Source organism: Lolium rigidum, chromosome 7 (assembly GCF_022539505.1).
Source record: "Lolium rigidum isolate FL_2022 chromosome 7, APGP_CSIRO_Lrig_0.1, whole genome shotgun sequence".
Classification (NCBI taxonomy): Eukaryota; Viridiplantae; Streptophyta; class Magnoliopsida; order Poales; family Poaceae; genus Lolium; species Lolium rigidum.
Window position 1 is genome coordinate 349,135,915 of NC_061514.1, and position 27,817 is coordinate 349,163,731.

Sequence of the window (27,817 nt, forward strand, 5' to 3'; positions counted from 1 at the left end):
TACAGTCAAGCACAAGTTCTTGGCTGTAGCCTCGGGGGCTACTCCCATCGGGAGCGCTGTTCGCGCACCCGAGAGATAAAAAATAAAAAAGAGAGAGAAGAAGAAGAGAAAAGAGTTCATATTGAGAGATAATGGCAATATAGCGACAAGGTGGACTAAAATGTTGAGCCTACAACCAAGCACAAGTTCTTGGCTGTAGCCTCGGGGGCTACTCCCATCGGGAACGCTGTTCGCGTGCCCGATGAAATTAACAAAAGAAAAATAGAACAGCAAGAGAGTATATTTCGAGTTATAATTAACTCTACATATACTCCCATCGGGAGAGCAATATAAGTCATATTTGACTCGATAAAATGTGCCATTCCAACAGCCGGAAAAGCACTCGACAATATATTCTCGAACGCCAAAGTTGCGATCAATTTCTGAATGCCGCAAATTTGCGAAGGTAAGACCCCGCATCTATTCTGCCGGGCGTGGCATCGCCGAAGACTGCGCTCCGCTACTTTTATCCGTATCAACAGATACGAAGAAAAATCCTAACGGACGCGTTAGGTACTCGATAAATTTGACTGGGACTCGACAGAATGGTAAGACCTTAAGCGGCACCTGTCGAAGTTTACACCAGTATCCCGAGATCATGTCCAGGGACGTGATTTTGAAGTAGGTTTTTGCGGATTGCCACTAGAGCTTTAACTAGTACCTGATCCGTCAGATGAACTAGCCCCAACTACCAATATCCCTGTACAATATAGAATTTTATGAGAAGAAGTATGAAAGTTTGAGCTTTCGAGTAAAAATAAACAGTAGAGATTTTCCCTGACTCTATGACTCAAGCAAAATCTCGGGGCTACTGACATAGGCATCCCAAATGGGCCTGCCGAATATAGTACCCGGGGTTTATTGAAGGCCCACTACCCGAAGAATAAGAAGATTCGGAAGCCCAAGATGTGTTAAAGGAAAAGATAAGAGTTGTAATAGGAAGTGTTATTTGTAATCTGGCGGGATGAGTTAGAAACCGTCCCGGACTCTGTAACTTGTACAAAACGAAACCCTCGGCTCCACCTCTTATATAAAGGGGGGGTCGAGGGACGAAGGAATCATCGAATCATTGTCTGCAAACCCTAGTTTTCATATTCGTCGAGTACTTTTCGGCTGAAACCTTCGAGATCTACTTGCCCTCTACTTCTAATTAAACCCTAGCCTACAATCCATAGGCATTGATAAGTTAATCCCTTGTCAACAACGCACTCATTATAGTGAGGTTTTAATCCAATATGGCAACATGATCATGCACTAAAATTGCTTACATAAGTTAAGTAGATTGTAGCTAACTAACTTACAGAACTAAAATGAACTCACAGTTTACACAACTAAAATGAACTCATTAGACTTTTTGTCTAATTCTATTTCCGTCCCAATCTTTATTTGTATTATATACGTACAATACATAGATGAATGTTTATTTAGGAGCATTTTTTATATAGGATACAGAAAGTATGTCCATCCTCGGACATTCACTCGTAGAAAAACGGATATCAGTTCCGGTCGGTAACGGCCTTTCGTTCCGGTTGCGCAACTAAAACTGCATAATCGGGACTAAAGCCTCCCTCCCCCTCTCTCACTTTCGGTTGTGTTGCGAATCGGGACTACAGGGTCTCTCGAGCGCTCGGGGTTGAAGGGATTTTAGTCCCGGTTGGTAAAACAAACAGGTACTAAAGTCCTCAATGCTTCGAGCACTAGGATATGGCCATTTATTTGCCGCTGCAGAGAAAAGGGCAGTTTTCTGCCGCGACAGAGGTTTAGGGTTTTATGCTTTTCATTCAGCTTGGCGCTACTACATACAGCAACGAAGGAACTATTACACAACATCGTCATGAATATAGACATCGTCATGAATATAGTACACGTTCATGCATATATAATATAAGTTCTCTTACGACCCCTGTTGTCTAAATACAAAGTCCCGATGGTATTCTTCATTTGGAGATATGACCCCCCCTAAGTAAGAATTCCGCCAATTTCTCTTGAATTGCTCGTACGCAATCCATTAACACGAGACCATCCCGCATACATTCGGTCTAATTTAAAGACGGGGATCAATATATATGATTGAAATTCAACACAATTGATGGTAATAAAATAAGATTGTGAATATTGTTTACATGCATGAAGTTGTTGTGGAATTCTTTCCCCCTGACGATAGGTCATCTGACGAATGAACCCACGAACGTAGTATATATCCACATAAATTATTCTCATATTTTTGCCTCAAATACTTTACGAGAATAGAGTTCAACCAAAATAATAATCAAGCATGATAATGGTATTGAAACAAGAATCAAAGAGATGCACGGATGATGCATGTAAAATACATAAATGAATTTTGTACTTTATTAACATGTATTTCCACGTATTTGCAACATATATGATGTTATTATCATGTTTTATATTGATTTACGGGGATTTACCAAGAATCCCTTTTCCTGGATTATAATTCTGCAGAATAGAAAAACCCTATTTTGTGTACTTTTTTACTTTCAGAGACCTATACGGAGTCAAATTGATCTATAATTTCGGGGACATAATTTTTTCAAGAAAAGCAGTATGGACTTTTGGACCAGATCTAGAGAGGTCTGAGGCCCAAAAGAGAGGTGGTGGCACGTCCACCCTTCTAGGGCGCGCCACCCAACCTCTTTCGGCCATCGATCATCCAAATCGCTTGATTCTTTCGTGAACCGACATATTTTGACCTAAAACCCACTATACATATGACCCCTGAGAGTTCCCTGTAGAAGAGCGCCACATAAACACAGAAATACGAAAACGGAGGCTGCAGCAGAGAAGATTGGAGGGAGAAACTCCGCCGAAGGGATCGCCACCTTCTCCAACGTCTTCCTCATCAACACCAAGATCAAGGGGGATTAGTCAACTTCTGGACTACGGGTTTATGGCAGTAGCTTGATCTATTTCTCTCATGTTCTTCATAGTTCTTAGTACCATATGTGCTACCCAACATGATTCTGGTCATAAATGTAATTCCTATCTGGTGGGTCTTTATTCTATAATATTGTGCTATAAGATTTGACTCTACTTTGTGTACGATGTATTGACAGATGCATATTATGTACCCCTCTCCTAAGTATTGGTTCTGATCCAACATCTATGCAAGAGCGTGTGTGAGGTGATTTGTGTGTTAGATGGAGTAGCAAGGTTTAAGTAATTGGATAGTTACAATATGTTCAAGAGCTATTATGGTTTTTTCCTTTCTTTTGCTATCTCACTAGGGCCAAAGTGAATGCATGTGCTATGTTCATCACGTGACAAAATTGATAATATTTTTTGTTCAAGGTAGCATATTTGATATTTAAACATCACGTCAAAGTACTTATGGCTATACTTTGCAAATTCTTAATATAAAATTGCATAGAGTTTTCTTTCCTGTGAAGTATAAGAGAAATGTGTTGCAGCATCTCTACGTTAGGACGTGATGCCCATATGAATGTGTATCTTACACATATTGAAGTTATATTCTTATTATCTCATTGATGAATTGTTATTATCTACTACAACGTAAAAGAGAGAATAGTCAACTAAACTCATGAACCTTGGTTCAATTTTAATCATAAGAAACACCTTTCCATTGCATTTATCTTAATTTCTACTTGCAGCACTATTTTAATTCGAAAATACAAAAATATTTAGTTATCTTATTTGAACACAAAACCCAAAAAAATCAATCCTTTACTGCCTTTACTTATTTTACTTTACTTTTCTAGTTTATATTACTTTCGTTACTACTTTATTTTACTATTACTAATACGGAGCCTTGTGCTTGACAACTACACAACTAAGGGAAGGGAGCCTTCTCTTTCTTATTTCTCTCTCCTCGAACTAAGCAAAATCCTACGTGGTTAGGCTAAGGGGAGGCTGGTGTCATTCCATTGTACATGCCCTAACATCTAGAATTTTTAACCTCCCCGCATCGAGAAAACATAAAAATACTTGTGTTTAAGACCCAGGAAAGTCTTCAACAGCCGAATTGGCCACTGCTTGTTAGGTTGCCCATGGTACCATGAGAGGAGAGAACTAAATGTGATAGAAAATATTTCGAGGTTCGCTAATGGTGGATCGATTCTTCGAAACAATGAGGCACTTGTTTGGTGATTCGTGATTTGTAGAAGCGGCACCGGCAAGTGGGAGCGGCATCACAGGATGAGTATGAAATCTTGTCTTTCAAGGTGAAAATCTAAAGTATGACCTGAATGCATTGTTTTGAGAGTGCAGACTTTTTGGAGGGTGAAAATCTAAGATCTATAATCCGATAATGACAACGCTTGTGCAATGATTTTCTTAGAGGCGCTGTTTTTTGAGAATTTGAATTTTGGATGTTGTTTTGATGGTGGATGTGTTGCACCTATAAGAAATGGATCATTGTGGCGGGGATATTTTTTTATTGTTGTTGTATGCATCCGTAATGTCTTTAGGTCATTAGGTTGTTGCAAGACTGCATGCAATTAGTATCTACGCGATATTAATATATCTTTTTTTGTCAAAAAAATGATAAAAAAGGGAAAGAACGACACGCTTGTTCTTGGACTGAACAACTGAAGAATGTTCATGTGTGTTCAGATGTTGAACCGTCGTGATCGGAGACCGGTCGCAACGGCCACTGAAATCTCGGGTAGTTTCTACAAATCTCCACGAGGCCGTGGCGCCAGGCGCGCGGCGTCCCTTTCCTCGGCTCCTACTCCCACTCCGGACGACCACCCACCACGTTGCTTGGTCGTAGAGGAACCAAACTGCAAGCAAACCCAAGGAGCCACTGCGCCATGAGATCGAAAAGGCTGCCAAAGGATGGCACTGCATGCAACCGATCGACAGCACACACGTACCACCAGATCGATCGAGGTTGGTGGCGCAGTGCCATCGACGTCGCGCGCAGGCGCCGCCGGCCGGTGGCTGGCATGGCTTAGCTTCTTGCTGAATGCACCTCTGACCTCTCCCTAGCTTTCTTTGCCTTAAAGCCCCCGGCACTGGACGAACACCATCACTCGCCTGATATCGCACGCGTGCTCTGCCGGTCGCGCCGAGAAATGGAGCTTCCCAACGCCGCCCCGCTCGTGCTGGTCCTCGCCGCCACGCTCTCCTTTGCAGGTTCCTCATGCAAGCTGTATCCTAGTAACATTCTGCTGCTCGTGATTGGTAATTTGGTCTTTGGTGAACTGAACACTACTGCATTGTCGATCTTGCTGCAGTGGCCTACGACCCCTTGGATCCCAACGGGAACATCACCATGAAGTGGGACGTCATGTCGTGGACGCCCGACGGATACGTCGTGAGTTTACAAAATTCTTGACCGTGTCATAAGCAATGTGAAGTACTATGCGGCCAACTAGCTAGCTAACCAATCGTTGGCATGGCATGGCGATTTGTATGCAGGCGACGGTGACGATCAACAACTTCCAGATGTACCGGCAAATCATGGCGCCGGGGTGGACGGTGGGGTGGACGTGGGCGAAGCGCGAGGTGATCTGGTCCATGGTGGGCGCTCAGGCCACGGAGCAGGGCGACTGCTCCAAGTTCAAGGCCAACCTCCCGCATTCCTGCAGGCGCACCCCGGCCGTCGTCGACCTCCTCCCCGGCGTGCCTTACAACCAGCAGATCGCCAACTGCTGCCGCGGCGGCGTCGTCTCCGCCTACGGCCAGGACCCCTCCGCCTCCGTCGCCGCGTTCCAGATCAGCGTCGGACAGGCCGGCACCACCAACCGCACCGTCAAGGTCCCCAAGAACTTCACCCTTCTCGGCCCAGGCCCTGGATACACCTGCGGCCCCGCCAAGGTCGTCCCCTCCACCGTCTTCCTCACCGCCGACCACCGCCGCAAGACCCAAGCACTCAGTACGTCGAATGATCTTCTCTCTTTAGTCATTTTTGGCCGTTCGTGCATGAACATGTTGTTTTGACGACCGTGCAATGGATGCAGTGACGTGGAACGTGACGTGCACGTACTCGCAGCACCTGGCGTCCAAGTACCCGACCTGCTGCGTCTCCTTCTCCTCCTTCTACAACGACACCATCGTGCCCTGCGCCAAGTGCGCCTGCGGCTGCGACCACAAGACCTGCGCCCGCACCGAGCGCGACTCGAAGCGCCTCATGTCGGCGTCGGGGAAGAGCGCCGTCACGGCGGCGCACCCGGTGCCGGTGGCGGTGCGCGGGCACGTGAACCGGCAGAGCGCGGCGCCGCTGCTGCAGTGCACCACGCACATGTGCCCCGTGCGCGTCCACTGGCACGTCAAGCTCAACTACCACGACTACTGGCGCGCCAAGGTCACCGTCACAAACTTCAACTACCGCATGAACTACACCGGCTGGACGCTCGTCGCGCAGCACCCTAACCTCGACAACATCACCGAGGTCTTTAGCTTCGACTACAAGCCAGTCGTATCCTACGGCTCCATCAGTAAGCCCGTCGTCACAACAAACTCTGAATTTCGTGTCTGACTACAGGCGAGGAATTCTGCTGTTGAGTTCGATTTTGATGTGTTTCCAATTGCCACAGATGACACGGCGCTGTTCTACGGGATGAAGTTCTTCAACGACCAGCTCATGGAGGCGGGGCCCTACGGGAATGTGCAGTCGGAGGTGCTGATGCGCAAGGACGACACCACCTTCACCTTCAGGCAGGGCTGGGCCTTCCCGCGGAAGATCTACTTCAACGGCGACGAGTGCCTCATGCCGCCGCCGGACTCCTACCCATACATGCCCAACGCCGCTCCTGCGGCCGTCTCGGCACTGTCGCTCCTGAGCTCTTCCGTGGCTGGCGTCGCGTTCTTGGCGCTACTCATGGCATGAGCGCCACATCGAGATGGCCCTGATGTTTGCCTGTAGATAGCTGGGTGTTTTAATCATCTTTTTCCCCTCTTTAACCAGGACATGAGCATAGTTTCTAAAGGGAAATATGTCCGTAAAATGCAATCAGGTTGGAATTCACAGGCAGTGACACTTTGCAGTTAGCATTCATCTCACGTTTGTCTGATGAGAACCGATGGGACTGTATTCTGTTCACTGATGTTGCATCTTTCGTTCACTTGTTTCAATCTTGGAGAACTCAGAAATAACCTTGGCCTCCATGTTTTGCCTGTAGATAGCTGGGTGTTTTGGGCTTCAAGATTACGAATGGTGTTTTCATCTAGACAGAATCAAACGTACTAACTTTTTCTCTCTTTTAAGTGGAGGTCACTGGACATGAGCATGATTTCGATAAAGAAATCTGTCTGTAGAAACACAATCAGGATGGAATTCACAGACAGTGACACTTTGCAGTTTGCATCCATCGCACCTTTTCCTGATGAGAACTGATGCCAGTGTCTTCTGTTCACTGATGTTGCATCCTTGGTTCTCTTGTTTCAATCTTGGAAAACTCAAAACATAACCCTGCATAGACACATTTATCTGAATGTGCTTGTTCATAGCTACAAATGCTGCAGCAAATCTTGCCAATGTTGCTAAATGATTAAGCATTCGTCTTGCCTGAGCTATAATTTACAATAACTAGGAATGCCTTGGTTGGATTAATCGTCTCTGCTCTTCTAAAAACGTTAAAAGTTCTGTGCATTTTGCACTAATTTATCCATTCCACCTATTACTACGCATGGACAAGCAGCAAGGCCGTTGCTGTCCCAACTGTGATGAGTGCAAGGGTAAGTGAAGCCGACAACCGCGGCGAAGCATTCGGCAGCCACGGGTACGCATCTGGAGGCGGCATCACGCAATTGTCACCGTTGAAGTACACTCTCCTCGGAAACGCCCAGCCTTTCTGGAAGGTGAACGCCCCGGACTCCTTCCGGAACAGAAGCTCGGACTGAACGTTCCCATCTGGCCCAGCTGTCACCAGCATGTCGTTGTAGTACTTGATGCCCCACAACATCGCGGTGTCGTCTGCAACAGTCGAGGACTTACCGTTAGCTGGAACAAATAATATACACAACTGCAGCATATATGGAAGTGTGAAGTGCTCACTTATTGTTCCGTATGGGCTCAGAGGTTTGTAGTTGAAGCTAAAGATAGTAGTCAGGTTGTCAAAATTAGGGTGCTGCGCGACGAGGTTCCACTGCGAGTAATTCATCCGGTAGTTGAAGTTTGTCACCGTGATCTTCACCCTCCAGTAGTCCTTGTAGTTCACCTTGACGTGCCAATGCACCCTTATTGGGCACATGTGAGAGGTGCATTGCACTAGTGGTTCCAAGCTGCTCGTGCTTTGCCCATTCACCACAGAAGCCAGATAAGGTGAATTGCCTCTGTCAAAGAGTACACTCAACAATCACATAACTGAGCAAACAAAATTCTTACTTTTATACTGTTTCGGAGAATTATTCTGGATTAAGTCAAACGTAATGTAACTTACTCAACGCAGCTTCCTGGTTTGGAGTTGTTATTTTGGCAGCCGCATGAGCATGTCGGGCAGTTAACAATGGTATCGTTGTAGAACGACGAGAGCGAAACGCAGCACGTCGGGGACCTTCGCGCGACAAACTGTGAGTAGGTACATGTCACGTTCCATGTCACTGCACAGGGAAAGACGAGTTGTCACCAAAGTGCATGCTCAATGTTGTTGCTACTCCAGGAAGATCATGAGCTTGTGAAACAGGTTAGAAGCTTATTTCTGAAACATAATATGCATCAGATACTAGTTCACGGAAATGAAATTCTTACCGTGGGCTTGAGTTGACCTCCTCCCATCCGGTGAAATGAACTTGGTAGGGCTTACAACCTTGGCAGGTCCGCAAGTATACCCCGGCCCGGGGGCCCTCAGGGTGAAACTGCTCGGCACTTTGACAGTCTTGTTTGAAGTCCCTGCCTGACCAACAACGACCTTAAATGATGCCACAGCATTGGCAGAGTCCTGTGCCCATGAGTTGAGGACTCCCCCTCTGCAGCAGTTTGCAAACTGCGTGCCATATGGTGCCCCAGGAAGCAAGTCCACAATCTCCGGGTCCCTCTTGCAGCAATGTGGGATTTCTGCTTTGAATTTGGAGCAATCGCCTTGCTCCGTGGTTTGGCCACCGAACATTTTCCAGATTATCTCCTTCTTTTGCCACATCCAACTGAGTTTCCAGCCAGGCAGTTGAATATGACGATACTGCTGGTAGTTGTATAGTGAAACAACAGCCTGGAGGAATGTGATTTTACAGTTTGTCAGCAAATTGGAAGTATAGAGAACTGTGAACAGGATAAAAGATTTTATGGAGGTCAACAGTTTATTAGTTTAAAAAATACATCTGAAGAGAGTCTCAATGATGCAACTCCTTGACCTGCAGCTCGATACATCACCAAAAACAAATGCACTATTTATTTATTTACCGGCTAATTCACTAATGTTCAGTCATGCCAACTGTTTATTTATTTACATGGTAATTCACTAATGTTCAGTCATGGCAGCTTCTTATTTATTTACAGGGTAATTCACCAATGTTCAGTCCTGGCAACTATCTGAAAGTTTAGCAAGCAACTTAAAGCTCACTACTGGCAGTTATGCAGATATTGTGAAGGCTGTCACATTTTGTTGCATAACAATGACAGAAAAAGATCAATTCGTCACAAAAAAGATTATATATATCATGTGGTAACGACTTGAGCTAATCTGCACAGATTGGAGTACACATAAGGTTGCGGAATAGCTATATTTCGTTATAATATTCTTGTCATGGTATTTGCTTATGTAAGAATGACAAAAGCAGATGTGGACTTCTGTAACGAAAGGGGCATGCACTGAATTGGTCCTAGCTTCAAACAGACTGCAGTGCTTCACTTACCGTATAGCCATCTGGATTCCACTCCATCACATCCCACTTGATTGTGATGTTCCCACCCGGATCAAGCGGATCATACGCGTCTGCAGAATGCCAAGGAAATTTGCTTGAAACACGGTTACTCCAAATTCAAAGAATGTCATAGCAGAAAACATTTAATAAATCAGGTGGAAGCCTTGTTAGGAAAACATTAAAATTACGGTCAGGATTCAGGATTCAGTGCCAAGATTATACTGGTCGGTGTTTTTGAAACACATCACATGTTGCGATAAATAGAACTGATGTTTGTAACAAGCCTTGAATGGAACTGAATGAACACTAACCGGACTCTTCAGCGATCAGAACAATGGTTCAACTACACCTATCTTACTGTGACTAACTGCCGTTACATAGCAAGAGGAGATCACAGTTTTAGCATGACACTATACATAAGGCCGATTTTCGTTGAGTTGCAACAGAATATAGTATGTACCCACTCAGTCTCCCTGTTAAATGTGGTATTTGGTTATGAAAAATAGACCAAACCTGCATAAGTACATGGACTGAAAAGGCAGTAAACTAGATTATATGAAACCAAATTGATTTTTACAATAAAAATACAGTAAGACGAAGGGCTAATGGTGCGAGAGGCCTAGAAGTAATGAAATTTCAAACTCTTCTTTAGGAGACAGTTTTTGAGCCTCATATTTTTTTAGGAGAGAGTGGAATGTCAGATAGATTCTTCCGGTTTCAGTCAGGTAGGCAGGCTGCGTGAAGAACACTGTAACTAACGTGAGAACAGATTACTCAGTGGTCGCAAAAATAGCATTCCGAACGGAAAAACTAAGTAGAGGGCAACAGAATCCCAGGAAATCACATTTTGATCACCACGATCGCATTATATGGTGTCAGCAATAAAGTCCAGAAACGTTACCAAAATAAGCAAACAAACCAAATCCTCTCCCCATTTTTTTTTGCATTGCTAATTGCCGAATCCTCCGGCCATGGATCCCAGGAATCACCCCGCATCTCTCGTCCCCAAAATTTCTATCGCCCGAACAGGGCATGAATCGACGAACAGCTCTGGAGAAACAGAGGAAAGGCAAAAGAAAACGGCAGAAATCAAGAGCCCTTACCTGACGAAGGCACCAGCGCGGAGAGGGCGAGCAGCAGCGCAATGGAGGCACCAAGGCGCAGGAACAGCAGCGCCATGGCCGATCGAGAGCTTGCTCAAGAACGAGGCAACGAGCTGCTCACCCCTGATCACTCCCTCCTCCAGTCCGTTCTTTGTGCCGAAGAAACTTGAGAGAAGCGGGTCAGAGAGAGTGAAGAAGGGAGAGAGAAGGAAGAGAGCTTTGTGGCGTGTGGGTCGGATTTGTTGCGCGCGCGCGGCCGTGTCTGTCCAGAGAGACAGACATGCAGACAGGGTTGAGCTATTCTCGTGGAAAGCCTTTCCCTCTCGCTTCCGCGGGAGTGCAAGAACCTAGCTGCTAGCTTCTGGATCACCATTACTGCCAGCCGTGTTTCTTGCTCGTTTTTCCATTCTTTGATTCACTGATTCTGCATCCATGTTTCCACTTTTCTGTGAAAGACTAGCTGTCGTATTTTTCTCATGCAAGATTTCTGGTCCCATTCAACCACGGGAAGGAATCTAATTTTACTAGTGTACTCAGGGACCGAAATGGTACTGCATTGTCATCAGTTCTAATATCCCCACTGCAGAAACTAATTAATCAGTTGATTCATCTAAATTTTGAAGGCCGCATATGTATCCTAATGAGCGTGATGAGAATTTGTCCCCATTGCCTTGGCTGGTCCTCAGTCCTCACTAGTGCTAAGAGCATCTCCAGTCGCGTCCCCCAAACCGTCCCCCAAACCGCGCCGGATTGAGCGTTTGGGGGACGTGTTTTGCTCGTGCCGCGTTTGGGGGACGTCGCTCCCCAGCCGCGTCCCCCAAACGCCGCCCCCAAATGAATATTTGTGCAGGAAAATAAAGGTTTTCATTCAATTTTGATTATATATTACAGAGTTTGAATGAAAACGGCTAGATTTCATCTAAACCTAGGCTGTGACCGCCCGGCGGCGCGTTCGACGGCCCCGCCCCGTCGTCGCCTCCCCTACGCCGCAGCTCCTCCTGCGCGCGCCTCCTCTCCTTGCGTTCGGCGGTGGCCAGACGGTGCCGCTCCCGCCGATAGTCCTCCTCCGCCCTCCCCTGCCGGGCCGGCGGGAGGGAGAGCTCGATGGCGCGACGAATCTCCGCCTCTTCGCGGGCACGGGCGTCGTCCTGGAGCTTCTTCTCCGACTCGAAGGACTCGACGAGGGCGCGTTGCTGATCGGCCGTCTCGTCCGGGTGCGGGGCGTCGTCGTCGGACCAGTCGAACTCGTCGTCGTCGTCGTCGTCGTCCTCCACCTCGGTCTCCTCCGCCTCGGCCTCCTCCTCCATTGGCGCCTCCTCCTCCACATCCGTTGGCGCCTCCATCATCGCCGCCGCATGCGCGTCGGCCGCCGCCAGCCGCTCCGCCCGCCTCCCCCATAGCGCCGTAGCGCCGACTCCCGGCCCGTCGACGCTCCTCCGCCGTCGCCTGCTGCCGGAGCTCGATCGACTCACGCCGCCGGCGCTCGATCGAGTCACGCCGTTCACGGAACAGCGCCTGCCGCTCATCGCGCTGGCGCCGGCGCTCGTCAGCCCATCGCTGCTCCATGTCCTCCCGGAACCGGCGCCGTCGCGCCTCTTGTCCCGTCGAGGCGTCGAACGCCGCAACGGTGTCGCACTGCTGCTCCTGCCACGCTGCTGCCGCCGCGGCCTCCTCGGCCGGCGGAGGCGAGGGCGGAGAACGCCGCAAGATCCGCCGCCTGCTGCGCCTCACGCCGGCGGCGGGCCTCCTCCTCGAGCGCCTCCTCGAGTGCCGCACGCCGCTGCCGGCTCGTCAATGGAGGAGACGGCGGTGGAGGAAGTGGCCATCGCCGGGCGGTTCGCCATTGGTGATGGAGGAGACGGCCGTGGAGCGACGAGGGCTGTGTTTGTTGCCGGCGGGGTGATGGAGGAGACGGGCTGTGGAGCGACGAGGGCTGTGTTTGTTGCCGGCGGGGTGTGGTGGCTACCATTGATGAGCCGGGAGACCTTTTATAGACGCCGGCGTCGGGAAGAAAGCGCGGGAACGGACGAGAAGAGGCGGGAAGATCGCGCGGGAACGGGCGGTGGCGTGCGAACGCCGGCGACGCGTGGAGGCCGCGCAGCACCGACGAGACGTCTCGCCTGCCCCTCCGTCGCCATTAATGCAAAGATGCCGCCGTGTGTCACGCGCGCGCGAATAACTTCCGTCGCGAGGTAGGCGACGGTTGGGTTAAAATTAGCCGTACCGCCGACGCGTCGGCCCCGCCACTCCCCGCCTCGCTTTTCGTTGTGTCCGGCGTCCCCGGAGCGTCCCCTGTGGGACGGGGACGGGCTCGGGGCGCCGGACACCGTGTCGGGCCGCGCCGGACAAAAAAGGGCTTTGGGGGACGCGGCTGGAACGCTTTTTTTGTCCGGCGCGCCCCAAATCGCTTGGGGGGACGGTTTGGGGGACGCGACTGGAGATGCTCTAACTGATCTGAATTGCCAGTCGCGTTCCGTCTAGACTAACAAAGTCTAGCTTTTCGTGTCTTATGTGCGCAATCTTTTCCAAAAGATGTTTCCACTAGCTAGCTGATGACCATCGGCACACGATATCAACTGGACTGTTCTGGCTTCAATTTTGTCATTTCCTTACGGGCGAAGCCTCGACGGCTATATATAGACTACCCAAAGTGAGTCGATCACGTCATCGGGTGGCGATCTTTTTTCTTTGTATATTTCGGGAGAGTTTTTCTTTCGACAAGAAAACAATTTCAGGAAAGTAAAACTAGAATTATTTTTTTAGCGTTTTTGCTAGTTTTCGGCTGGTCTAGAACCACCCTTGGTGCTAGATTAAGCCACCATTCTCTTTAAAAAATTAAGCCACTATTAGGGCTTTGTGGATTTAGGCCGCTAGATTTTGTTGGTGAGCTTTGGTGTTCTGTTAGGCCTTTTTTTGTCCTTTTGGGTTTTGTCTGTGTCCTTTTTCCAGTTAGAATTCTTTTGTTTTTTTTCGTTTTTTCAACTGTGTTAGGCTTGAGTTAATGGGGAGAGAGTACTCACTGGATAGGAAGACGAACATATAGTGGTGTTCAATTGCAATTTTTTCATCCTTTTTTCTAATTGTAATTCCCAAAAATATATTGGATGCAATTACATATAATTGTATATATGTGTAATTATTAACTAAATTTTCTACATGCAATTGCATGTAGATATACAACGGCGTGTACTATTCAGAACCCTTTGCCAATCTTTTTATATGAGTTTGTACACTATATATAAGGGTGTGTCTAATTCTCAGTTTTTTGAGAACTAACTAAGTTCTAGGTTAGATGATGTCATTAAATTTTAGTTGCAAGTCATGATTAACACAAATCACAAAGAAAATTAAACGATTTAAATTATTTTTCTTAGTTGCATCCGTGCTTGCAATTGCAACCGAAACTTTTTTAGTTGCAATTCAACTTACAACTCACATGTGCATGAATCGTGCTGCAATTGGACAGTACATATGTGCACAATTATAAAAATAATTATAATTTAAATGTAGCTTCACATATGCGTGCGTGTAGTTTAAACCTCTGCATATTTTTTGGCTCGTGGATGTGCATGCGCCATTTAATCTGATCTAAGCGGCGGGTTGGTACTAGAATTTCCACTATCACACATCACACAAGGACGTACGTGATCGGGAGCTTGCGGACGAAGCGCGTATCCATCCATGCAGGTCTCATGAACGACAACCGAGATCGATCCAGCTGGACAGGGAGACGACCATATGCTAACTGAGCTGGAAGCGAACTTTCCTCCTGTGTGTAGATCGTGACCGCGCGTGGCTGATCCAGCCGGGAACCGGTGGTGCAAGTACGGCGCAGACATGTATAGGTATCTCCGCGTCAAAGAAAGAACGCGAAAAAAATATTATCTAGCAAAAGCCATAAAAACGTGAAAAATAGTACTTCCTCCATCCATGAATAGATGCCTCGGGTTTGTCTAAATTTGGATGTATCTAGACACTAAACAGCGTCTAGATACATCTAGATTTAGATAAATCTCAGACGTCTATTTATGGACAGAGGTAGCACTATCTAGCAAAGCCTGCCGAAAATGTAATTCTAGCGGTGCCATGATCCACTTGTCAAGTATATACCGTTGGAAAACATCATGATCGAATCACAAACAAAAAAACGAAAGGTAGATACTTGGCCGGCAGATCCCGACGCCACTAGAAAATTGTTTTAGGAGATATCACGAGCACTTCAAGCAACCAGGTTGCCACCATAAAATATAGCATATACTCCAGTTGATCGCCGGTTATCAGAAATGCCAACCCGATACACATCAGAAAAACGGACAATAAATCAGATGATATAGCGGGACTTCTCAAAAGTAATCCATGTGTCATGGTGGCATTGGCATATCGTATAAGAGCAACGAGGAGCATGAGGAAATTAACACGCCTTATTTATTGCAAATGACAGATTGGGCCATGTTATAGGGAGATATTGAATCCCTCCAACAATACTAGATAGCCTGTAGACTCATCAGCAGAAACAGGAGTGCCATATTTAGAAGACAAGTTATCTATGGAGCACTTCAGAAGGCCAAAAAGATGCATACTTGCGAAGACCACCATTATATTTTTGTACTTCAATCCCAAAAAAATAATGCAACTTAATAAGATCCTCGAGAGCATTCTATTTATTGAGCAGCGCGAATCACAGATAAAAACGAATGGTACATACTTGAACGGTAGGTCACGGTGCCACTAGAAAAATCGCTTTTTTTTTTTTTGAATAACAACAGGAGAACTGTTATATTCATCGCAATAGAGGAGAAGGTCAAGACGACCGGTTGACCCAGTTTATGAGGAAAACCGGGCCTAAAAACCGTACAAAAAGACCCCATTTTTGAGGAAAAAAAGTCGAAAAACCGCACAAACAACAGAGCCTCGTCGTCCACACGACACAAAGCCACCATTGCACAAAACACACACATCCGTGCCCGGAGCCGCCACTCCGGCATCCCCTGCTCGGTTTCGAGCCACAACGCCGCACGGACTAGACGCCTCGTAGCCCAGGCTACACTAGACGACCATCCGCAGACCACGAACGCCGCGCCAAAAGATGCGGGGCCGCCGCCCCGACATGCCAGCCAGGCCGACCATCCGATCGCGCCGACCGGGCCGACGGACTCGCTACCCACGTAGCACGAGCACGCCACCCTTGCCTTGTTAGACCACAACCACACCCCATGTGCTTGTAGTTGCAAGGCCGTTCGAGGCCGCCGCCTCGACGCACCATCCACCGTCCGGAGCCGCTGCCCCGGCGTCCACCATCTTCGGCCGCAAGGCAACCATGCCTAGTTGATGCAAACCTACCGCACCACAAGTGTCGAGGCCTCCAAAGGCGGCGCCTTCAATAACGGCATAGATGTCGCCGTCGCCCGCTCACGAGGAGCTCAGGTTTTCACCAGGAGAACACCAGATACCCGCGACAGCGGGAGATGTAGCTCACGAAGACGCCTTCAAGAAGGAGCACGGCTCCCGTGGGCACCGTCGTCATCGGCACCTACTCAGGATAGGTGCAAAGCTTTCGCCTGGCATGCCATCTCCGCCATCGAACTCTCTTGAAGCTCGGGTTGAAGGAGCGCAGCCAACAAAGCATGTGACCTTGCCGCCGACCACCAGACGCCCACATCCGATGCATCAGCCAAAACCAGCACCACACTCCGCTTCAAACAAGCGCTCGGAGCACCGGATCGGGACGGGTCCCCGGCCGCCGCGCCGTCAAGGAGCCGCGCCATGGCCCGCAAAGGCCCGGATCGGGCGCCCGCAGCCGACCCGGACGCCGCACCGCGCCGGGGATGAGGGACCCTGGCCGCCAGCGCGCTTGCGCGTCTAGGTCCAGAACCGGAGCAAGGCCTCGCGCCACCACGCAAAGGCCACGGCCCCCGCGGCCCAGATCCGGGCCCGCGCCGCCAGATCCTGGCCCGCGCGCCGCCAGGCGCAAGAAGAACGCCAGCGCGCCCGCGCTGCCGACCCCGTCGCGCTGCACTGGAGCCTCCGCCATCACGCCGACTCCCGCCGAGGCCGTGACCAACCACCGCAGGCCGCTCCCCGGCGCCGATCCGAAGTCGCCTGCTCGCTTGAGCGCGACCGCGACCCGCCATGACGCTCGCTTGAGCGCCGCTCGCTTGAGCACGGCCGTCCATGGCGCGGCAGCGAGAGCTCCACGCCGCCGCGCGCCAAAGCCGGGCACCGGTCCGCGCCTCCGGACGACGAAGCTGCCCCGCGCAGCCCGCCTCCCTGGAGCGGAGAAGGAAGATCCCGCCGCCGCCCACGCCGCGCGGGCTTTGCCCGGCGACGCTTGCCGGCGGCGGCGAGGGAGGAAGATGGAGGCGGGGCTTCTCCCGACAGTTACGGGTAGCGCCCAGGTCGCCCGCGGGGAGCGACCGAGGCGCGTCTCGTCCCGATGGCCTGATTCTGTTATTAAGTCTTGTGCTAGGGTTTTGGAGGGGTATCGCACATCTCCTAATAGAGCCGGCTTTGTAGTTTATATTGAGGAATTAATTACAAGGGGTACAAGAGCTAGGCTACAACACGGTATTGGGTATCACTTAGGTTTAGTTGAGATTGCACTTGCATGTCTAAAACATCGGCAGTGGAAATGGCTTGGTGAAAATGTCACTTAACCGATTCTTAGATGAAATGAACTTTATTTGGAACAACTTCAGAGCAACCTGTTCCCATGGAAGACCAGACTAGAAGAAAAACATATTGCTCCAACATTATTATATCATATTATAGGCGGACGACTCTGAGAAAGATCAAGTTCACCAAAAAGAGTTTGAACTCAAATAAATTCAGTTGTAGGCTAGTAGCATTAACAAGTTCTTTATATTCAGACTTTGTAATGGAACGGGGCAGGTAACATGTTTACGAGCACTCCAAGCAACCAGGTTACCACCATAAAACGTAGCTATACCCTAGCTTCTTGATCGTTGGCTATCAAAAGATGCCAGAAGGGCTCTCCGGCTACACACTCCGAACCGCCAACGCGTGCATCCCTCCCCGTTGGTGTGCATCACCTATGCCCCACCCCTAGCTCTTTCTACCTTTGAGCGAAGACGGATTAATATAACTTAGCGCAGCCGACGCGCAACATATTTCCTAGATACTTCAGGTTAATCCATCATCCTTCTCCCCTCTTCTCTTTCTAGGCTCTAGATCCGGCCTCGTACATCTTGTTGATTAGTTTATTTATTTCATACTATATAGTAACCCTGATCCAAATTAATTATCCTAGATTTAGGAAAAATGTTGCCTAAATCTACATTTAGTGAACATGCACAACTAATTTTGACCAGAGGGAGTATTAACCTTAGGTTTGACAGTGACATTTCTAGTTTATGACTGATATTATGTGTGTTGGTATACTGTGGAGTACATATATGTATTTAGTCACAGTTAGATGCTGCCACTAGCTTGTTCGTTCTTATTTTAGTTACCGTAACTCCTCATATTATCTACTATTCTTTAGTACCTAGTTTAGTTTTGCTTTACTATGGCTTTCTTGATACAGTTTTTGATGATGTGATGCAATGTACTAAAATATGAAAGTTGTTATTAACATTATAGGTTGTAAATATAGTGTGTATGAATTCACTATAGCTTGACCTGCATGTTACAGATTAACTTATCATAATTAATTGAACCTTATTTTTGTTGATTGCGGCATGGAATGACAGTTTGTGCTTTCAGTCTGCGTGTATTTGGCGCCCCATATGATTTCTCCTTTGATGTTAAGATTGTGGGCAACTTCAAATCTCATGTGGTGATTAAGTTTTCATTTCATATCTCCATGTACGCACATTTCTCATGTAATTATATTTATTATAATTGTTTGGTTTCATTTATTGCTGCGGATTGTTCCTTGTCACTTTAGGACATGCCTTAACTTAACATGAGAACTAAGAACATGTTTCAAGTCTATGGTGGTGAGGAAGATCTTGTTGTAAAGAGTTAGTTGATGCTATCTCCGACACTGATCTGGATGATTCGAAAACTCAATCAGATTACGCGTTTATTTTGAATGGTCTAGCTCTTAGCTGGATGAGTTCCAAAAAGATCGTGGTAGCGACATCTACAATTGAAGCGGAGTACATAGCTGTGGCGCGGCTGAAAGGACACGGATGACGCCTAGAGGGTGGGGGGTGTGAATTGGCGGTTTAAAACTTTTATGAGATGGGCTTAACAAATGCGGAATAAAACTAGCGTTTACTTTGTCAAACAAAAACCTATATACTATGGTTCACCTATGTGCATCAACAACTTATGCTAAGCAATACAAGCAACTATGTGATAGCAAGATATATAACTTCAAGCACGATGGCTATCATAAAGTAAAGTGCATAAGTAAAGAGCTTGGTGTAACATCCCAAAAATTTCAAAACAAACAAAATGAATTTCCCTAGTTCCAAATTTTGGAACCAACAAAAACTTTTATTAAAATAAGATTGATATATATAGATCTTGTTTAAATCTTGTGCTATTGCCATATTTGCTTGTTATTAGTATTGGAAATGATCTTAAACCCTAAACCTCACCCCTCTTTTTCATCACCCTAGTTAAAATAAAATAAAAGGAAATTAAATAAGAAAAAGGCATATGTGCCTATGGCTATATTCATAAAACCTTACCCTAATCTTTTCTACTTTGCTTAGAGGTTTGGAAAACCTTCATACACCTTACCTAGTACTTATCAAACCAAATCCAAGTGATTTCCAAAGAAAATAAAAAGAAACTAAAAATGCCATAGAGGCATATGAGAGAAAAGTGCAAATTTGTGAATTTGAGAGGATTGACCCTAGGAATTGTTGTGAATGGTTGGATCACTTCCATATACCTTTTCAACACTCAACAACATCAAATGGGCCAAGAACACTCAAATCAAAATCAAATGCCACATATTCATAGAGGCATATGTGACACATAGCCATTTTCCCCAAATCTTGACCTATGCACTTCTACCTTGACCAAATGGTGTGAAACCATCTCCAAACCTAATATAACACTAAATTGACCCTAACCCATGCCCAAGTAAAGCAAGGGGAACAATTTACAAAAATAATAAAATTTGAACCTCACCTCTTATGTGTTATGGCCATTTTTGCAAATCTTTGATCAAGACCATTTGAATTGGTTTCAATGGTTGGAAAATGTTTCTAAACTAATAAGAACCACATTAGAGTCAACAAAAGTCAACTCAAATGGGGAGAAATCAAATAGGGAGAAAATCCCCAAAATTCACTCACATACACTTAGCTAAATTTGCAAATCTTCAACCAAGGCCACCATTGCTGGATCTATTGTTTGTAAAACTCTTATATATGATAAAAAAAACACAATTGCATCAAAGAAACCAAAATCAAATCAAAGCAAATCTCAAAATCAACATTACATGTGATAATGGTCATTTGGCCATTTTATAAAATGTTACCCACTTTACACCCCTGGTTTTGACTTTTCCTAAACCAACATTGACCAACTCTTGCCATGTCATCCAAGACCATGTCAAGGTGAACCTTTTTGCTGTTGACCACCAGAGCTGACTTTGACCAGGTTGACCAGAATAGGATTGACAAGTGGAGACTTTGAAACTATGTGAAGATGACCCACTTTTTGAAAACTTGCAAAACAACACCAAATTGACCACCACCACCACCATTCCATCCCTATGAATATATGAATGAGATCCACCAAAGGAATTTTCAAAATTTGAAAACATTTTTCTTTCGAGCAATTCACCAAACACCTTGCAGGCAGTGTATATAGTTGAGCCCATACTGATTTTTGGCTTGGACTTGGTCCAACCCTGGCCCTCCTCAGATGCTCTGGCACCTCCTCTCACCTTTCAACACCAGTGCCACCACTTTCCCTCACAAATGCTGACCATTTTGACCGTGGCAAGACCATGCCGTGGCTTGGCATGGCATCATCATGCCATCATCGTCTCTGGTCCCTTCTGGACTACACCTCCATGTCCTGGACGTCCCTCTACCTCTACTGGATCAGCCCGTGCCCTCCTTTGACCAAGGCAACGCCTGCACTCGCCGGCACAGACGCGCCCAGAACGCCCCAGCGACGCCATGCCGTGCATGGTCGCGACGCCGCGAGCGCGCCGGAGCGCGGCGTGCCCCGTCACCTCAGCCTGTCCCTCGTCACCAGCGCCTGCGCGTCGACTCACCTCACCACCAGGACACCGCCAGACAACCACACGAGCTCTCCCTCGCCCTGTAGCCTTCGTCACGGACGACGACCATCCGCCGCAGTACCCTGGTGTCCGATGACGATAACGACGCGACCATTCCTTCCCCTGCCTCAATATTCCACACCATCTCGCTCCCCTACCTCTCCGGAATCTCCTCGACCTCTTCCCCTCTCCAATTACACCCCACCTCGCCGGAATTTCACCGGAGACCGCCGCCGCAGTAGCTTGACGGAGGAGAAGCTCCCGGCCACCACAGCCGCTCCCTCGACCCTCCTTCGACTCGCCGTCGTCGACCAGTTCGTTTGCCCGCCTCGCCGGACTCCCTAGACGCCGGTAAGCCCCCTATCGCGACCCACCTCGCCGCCGGTAGGGTTTGCTCCCGTCGGAGCTCGTCTCCGATGAGGACGACCCTCAGCCGTCGATCGCCCCTCTTATCTAACGGCTCACCTCACTGCGTACCGCTTCGCGTTTTAGCACTCGCTGACGCCTGGGCCCTACCTCGTCAGATGGCCCGCGGCGTTTAAAACGTTAGCTGGGCCGGCCCATTCGCTCCCTCGCTGTGCAGCCCACTTAGCCTTTCCCGCCAGCCCAACTATTTGAATTCAAATTTCCAGAATAGATAAATATTGCAATCTGATGACAACTTCAAAAATCAATAGGGGAAAATCTACCAAACCAAATTTGACAAATTTTATATATTTGGAAACCTTGTTAAATTATCTACAAAACTACACTGGCCCCAACTCTAGTTTTGTTGTAGAATAAATGTGAAAAAAATAACAAGGCAGGGCCTTTTTCCACTTCAAATAATTTAAAAATTATAGAAAAGTGCTTTTAAGATAATTCCAACTCTCAAAAATCACATGTCACATTCTCTACCAGAATATATAAAAATATGACATAGTTGCTTTACATGATCATGGCCTAGTTTAAAGATTTGCCCTATGGCTAGTTCTAGATCATTTAAATTAGGCAAGATAATTTATTAAAATGTATGAGAGCTTCCCTCTCATTTAAATCTTGTCTCAACTAATTCAACATGAGGTAGATACCATGGTTAGCTAAATCTCATATTGAATTAGTTGATGATATTAAATCATTACTATGTGTTATTAAAATGCATGAGGTGCACCACCTCATTTAAATTATGTTCAAAATTAGGGTTTCAAATCTATGAGGTGTAGCACCTCATCTAAATCAACTTCCCAAGTGGCATAAAGTAATGTGATGACCCTTATTGCTTGGTCTCATATATATTCACTTGAGGATATTAAATCAAATAGGATTTAAATAGCAATGAGGTATGGAACCTCATTTAAATCATTTTCTCAAATGATAAGTATGAAGAGGTTGACTTTGGTCAACCTAGGTCATATATTGTTCATGAGAGAAATTAAATCTTAATAAGATAATGAGAGGAAATTATTTCTCTAAGTAATTAAAAGTAACACCTTATTTAGTATGAGAGGAAATTATTTTTCCTAAATAAGATAACAACACATTTACCCACTTAATAGTAATGAGTGATGCTAGTTTACTTGTGTAAATTATATGAGGTGTTTCACTTCATTTAAATCTTGTCCCAAGTACTTTCATATGAAGTTTGAACCCCTGGTCAAATACTCTCACATGAAATACTTGGAGATTTTAAATCATAATAGGCATTATTAAATGGTATGAGGTATCCCTACCTCATTTAAATCATTTTCTCAAATGATGATGATGAATGGTTGACTTAGGTCAACATAAATTCATGTGTGATGGTTTGAGAAATTAAATCATAAAGAAGATTCAATGAGAGGAAATTATTCCTCAAGAACGATATGGAAACTATCATGTACATATAAAATGAGAGGAAATTATTCTTACTCAAAGCAAGACCACCAATGCACCAAATTGTATTAATTGTGTGAATAGAATAGTTTGTGTGAATATATGTGATGTTTGGAATAGCCAATGAATTGTTTGGTGATTGTATCCTCGTATTCGTATTTTAGACGCTAGTACCGAGGAGTATCAAGAGGAGGAGGAGGTCTACTTCCAAGGAGAAGAAGAGAACTTTGACCACCACCTCAACCAAGGCAAGCTAACACCTTTGCAAGCTAATGTTCTTGCAAGCTATTACCATTGCAAGCTAATATTCTTGCAAGATAATACTCTTGCAAAGTGCAAAGCTCACCATGAGCAAGGCATTACCCCATTTACTTTATGCTTATGATCCTATTTCCCAGTTTTACTTTACAAGCTTTATTACTTTTGTTTTATCAAAGTACTTTTTGATTTATGATTCAATTGGTTAGTTTTGGATTAGTACAAGAGTATCAAAGTTAGCCTAGAAGCAAAGCAAATTACTTAGCACCCCTCATAACTAGTGGCTAGTGCTCAATATTAAAAGTGACTACTCTAGATGGGAACTTGTGAAATGAAATGACTTTGAAAACCTTGGAATGATGATTCATTCTATTGAGAGATTTTGAAGGTGAATATGACTGGTGAATGACTTGGTGAATTTTACAAAAACACTGATGGTTGGGTTCGGATGCGATACCATTCCAATTTTACAAGTACCCCCACAATACCTGAATCTGGGTAAGGCTTAGCTGGAAACTTATGTATTCTAGTATGGGTTCCCTCTGAACAAGCGTCATCGGGGTTATGCCAAGGGCTGCCTCCAAAGGAATATGGAATGATGTGATATGACGTGAATATGAGGTGAATGTCCGGCCCAAGCCTCGTGCGGTTCCCGAGGCTGACTGTCTGTCTTCACTTGGGAGGCCAAGCTCATGGGGAGAGGTGCCTATACTAGAGTATGTAAATGAAAGGTTAGGATTGGTAGTTCGCGTCTTGCGTACGATAAATCAGGGCCGATTACCCTCGACGAACTATTGCAATTGTTGTGGCACAAGTGTACAACCTCTGCAGAGTTAAACCTATTCGAATAGCCGCGTCCGCGGTTATGGATAGTTGGAAAGGCCATACTGTTCCGTCATCAGAACTTTTCTAAAAATATGAATGGTGACTGGTGATTTTGAATTGAAAGGTGACCTTGACTTTGAATCACAACTGAGTTGTGGGAATGACACTAATGTTCCCACTTGAGTTAGTTACGCAAATGAGGATTTTTTTTTTTGATTACTAAAGTGCTTATGAAATAAAACTGGCTTTATGCAAATGAAACTAGAGCTTAGAACCCCCTTACTATAGTTGATAGTATTTACCTTAGTATTAGTTTGCGAGTACTTTAAAGTACTCATGGCTTTGTCCCTGGCTATTCAAATGGCCGGACTATGAAGAGGAGTACCGGAACCCGGAAGAAGGACAGCGGGACGTCTACGACAACTAGGATCACTCCGACGTCAACAGTTGCCTGTGGAATAGATGGACTACCACTACGCTACTTCGCTTCCGCTATGTGTTTTGTAACTGATCAATAGATCAACTACTATTGTAATGAAACTGGATCATGTGATCCCTTGTTGTAAGATAACTATGCGTTGTAATGAATGATGTGTTGTGATATTAATCTATTATGTCTCGCAAAAACAATATTCCTGGGATTGCGATGAATGGCATAATAGGCATCTGGACTTAAAAATCCGGGTGTTGATAAGTTGGTATCAGAGCCATTGTTTGACCTTAGGAGACCCTAGTTAGAATGGACGTCTGAAAAACTTAGTTTCAAAAACCAATGAAGTGCATATTTGTGAAAACTTGTTCTTACCCTTATCCTTGAGATCCTTTTTCAAAAAGATGAGAAATCTATACTCTACTTTCTTTGCAAGCCTACATAAAATTTTGCACACCTGACTACTTCTCTAATTTACTCCTCCTCTTTGTTCACAGATGACGTACCAATGGGAGTCCTATCAGCTTGGTCCCGGAGGCGACCTAAGGTTCGAAAAGGAGTTGAAGCAACTAGTGGACTATCTAGGACACCCGTATCCCGAGTTCTTCGGAATACCCCTCAAAGCTCAGTTAGGAGAACCACCTCGGTGGGACGTTTCTACTGATCTACGAAGGAAGCTTGATGCCCCGGTATGGGAAACCATATGGTTTTACGTAACGGGAAACACTTGGAAGGAAGGACTAGACAAAGCTATGCAAGAAGCAATTTCCCGTCTGTGTGGACAAAATGAGGACAAGATCAAGAACACTCGCTTCATCTACTACCCAAGACATGACTCCATGGGAAGACCGATGATCATGCCCCCACCCCCGGAGATGAACCCCTATGTAGCACATCAGGACTTCAGGCAGTACAAAACCCGCAGGGATTTGGACAACGCCCTCGCCTCTCGCCAAGCACCTCACCCGTGAAGACAAAGAATCCCCCTGAAGAGTAGTATCACTCAAGCACTTAAGTATGTGTGAGTTGTATCAGGATCCCCTTGTACCGTAGAGCGAATGAATGGTTCTTCAAACCAACGGTGTGTTAGATTTGTAATGTGTGATGCTTGGTATGAATGAAAAAGTGTTGTTGGTTTTTACCCCCGCAACACTACTCAAAATTTCAAATTGTGAACTTTTTTGAATTTAACTCAAACAAACCATAGAAATTTCCCTCTTATCTTATCATATACCTCAATATTCAGATGGCCCCACCAACCCGCAGCGCCAATCAAGACGCCATGATGCAGATGTTGCAAACCATGCTGGAGGATAGGCAAGCTGAACGAGCTGAACGCCAAGCCAACCTGGCAGCACTTCAACAGCTTGCCAACAACAATCAGGGCCATCATGATCACCCAGGATCAAAGCTAAAGAACTTTTAGAACACCAACCCACCAATATTCAACAAGACTAAAGAACCTCTAGATGCTGATGACTGGCTCCAGACAATGGAGAACAACCTCGAAGTTGTGGGAGTTGAAGCCGCAGAGAAAGTGCTATTTGCCACGCACTACCTGTCAGGACCTGCACGAGCCTGGTGGACAAGCGCCCGCGCAATGAATGCGGGACAGATGATGACTTGGGAAGACTTCAAGCTGAAGTTTAGCAAATACCATGTGCCCCAAGGACTAATCAAGAAAATGAGAGACGAGTTCCGGGAACTAAAGCAAGGAAGAATGTCCGTGGTGGAATACCGCGACAGGTTTCTAACTCTATCAAGATACGCCCCGGATGAGACCGATACAAATGAAAAGAGGAAGGAAAGATTTCTGAACGGACTGCATGATGAGATGCAAACTGTGTTGGTGAACATTCCGTTCGCTGACTTGGAAGCCCTGGTGGACTCCGCCATCCAGATGGAAGGGAAGCTTCACCAAGCCAATGAGAACCGCAAGCGCCGGATGATGAATCAGCATGGGTCCAGCAATACCCAGAAGTACCGCAACAACTCATCCGGAGGATATACTCCAAAATACAACAAGCCCCCTGCCCAGAACTACCGCCCAAACTACACCAACAACCACGGAGGACCCCCGAAGACCGGAGGCAACAACAACACCAGCCACAACAACAACAACCACCACAACAACAACAACAACAACACAAATACTGCCCCAAGGACTGGAAGCAATGCTACCCCCGTCATCCCCAAAGACAAGTCCACCGTCAACTGCTATGAATGTGGAGTTGTGGGTCACTTCTCCAATGAGTGCCCCAAAAAGCTTGCCAGGATTGCCGCCAATACCGCTGCACCTGCTCAGCAACAGCGTCGCTTCGCAGGTAGAAGGAACCAGAACAACAACAACGGCCGTTTCTACCACATGATCGCCCATCGAAGCTCGAGAAGCACCCCGGACCATGCCAAGTATGTCTTCCTGTTAATAAAATGCTCAATCTCTCTTAGGAACCTAACTTTTCTTAAAATCTCGGGACGAGATTTGTTTAAGGGGGAAGGGTTTGTAACATCCCAAAAATTTCAAAACAAACAAAATGAATTTCCCTAGTTCCAAATTTTGGAACCAACAAAAACTTTTATTAAAATAAGATTGATATATATAGATCTTGTTTAAATCTTGTGCTATTGCCATGTTTGCTTGTTATTAGTATTGGAAATGATCTTAAACCCTAAACCTTACCCCTCTTTTTCATCACCCTAGTTAAAATAAAATAAAAGGAAATTAAATAAGAAAAAGGCATATGTGCCTATGGCTATATTCATAAAACCTTACCCTAATCTTTTCTACTTTGCTTAGAGGTTTGGAAAATCTTCATACACCTTACCTAGTACTTATCAAACCAAATCCAAGTGGTTTCCAAAGAAAATAAAAAGAAACTAAAAATGCCATAGAGGCATATGAGAGAAAAGTGCAAATTTGTGAATTTGAGAGGATTGACCCTAGGACTTGTTGTGAATGGTTGGATCACTTCCATATACCTTTTCAACACTCAACAACATCAAATGGGCCAAGAACACTCAAATCAAAATCAAATGCCACATATGCATAGAGGCATATGTGACACATAGCCATTTTCCCCAAATCTTGACCTATGCACTTCTACCTTGACCAAATGGTGTGAAACCATCTCCAAACCTAATATAACACTAAATTGACCCTAACCCATGCCCAAGTAAAGCAAGGGGAACAATTTACAAAAATAATAAAATTTGAACCTCACCTCTTATGTGTTATGGCCATTTTTGCAAATCTTTGATCAAGACCATTTGAATTGGTTTCAATGGTTGGAAAATGTTTCTAAACTAATAAGAACCACA

At 46.0% G+C, this 27,817-nt stretch overlaps 2 protein-coding genes across 2 annotated transcripts; one reads left to right on the top strand and one right to left on the bottom strand.

The window, feature by feature from the left end:
• Positions 1-5,093: 5,093 nt before the first annotated feature.
• LOC124677160 (COBRA-like protein 6) lies at positions 5,094-6,850 on the top strand. Its single transcript, XM_047213163.1, has 5 exons — positions 5,094-5,154; positions 5,256-5,335; positions 5,440-5,896; positions 5,982-6,458; positions 6,558-6,850. The coding sequence occupies exons 1-5, from the start codon at positions 5,094-5,096 to the stop codon at positions 6,848-6,850; spliced, it is 1,368 nt and encodes a 455-aa protein (XP_047069119.1).
• A 558-nt stretch (positions 6,851-7,408) lies between these two features.
• Positions 7,409-11,407, bottom strand: LOC124675294 (COBRA-like protein 1). The gene is made up of 6 exons (XM_047211359.1): positions 10,923-11,407; positions 9,811-9,890; positions 8,711-9,167; positions 8,403-8,562; positions 8,018-8,295; positions 7,409-7,936 (listed from the first exon to the last, which is right to left on the bottom strand). Exons 1-6 carry the CDS (start codon positions 10,996-10,998, stop codon positions 7,644-7,646), a joined length of 1,344 nt encoding a protein of 447 aa, XP_047067315.1. The 5' UTR covers positions 10,999-11,407; the 3' UTR covers positions 7,409-7,643.
• Between the last annotated feature and the right edge of the window lie 16,410 nt (positions 11,408-27,817).

Excerpts from the sequence above, each read along its gene's own strand:
- LOC124677160 (XM_047213163.1), top strand. The coding sequence starts at position 5,094 with ATGGAGCTTCCCAACGCCGCCCCGCTCGTGCTGGTCCTCGCCGCCACG. Across the intron at positions 5,897-5,981 it reads CCGCAAGACCCAAGCACTCA|TGACGTGGAACGTGACGTGC; the intron begins GTACGTCGAATG and ends CAATGGATGCAG. Across the intron at positions 6,459-6,557 it reads CGTATCCTACGGCTCCATCA|ATGACACGGCGCTGTTCTAC; the intron begins GTAAGCCCGTCG and ends CAATTGCCACAG.
- LOC124675294 (XM_047211359.1), bottom strand. The coding sequence starts at position 10,998 with ATGGCGCTGCTGTTCCTGCGCCTTGGTGCCTCCATTGCGCTGCTGCTC. Across the intron at positions 9,168-9,810 it reads GGAATCCAGATGGCTATACG|GCTGTTGTTTCACTATACAA; the intron begins GTAAGTGAAGCA and ends ACATTCCTCCAG. Across the intron at positions 8,563-8,710 it reads GAGGTCAACTCAAGCCCACG|TGACATGGAACGTGACATGT; the intron begins GTAAGAATTTCA and ends TTCCCTGTGCAG.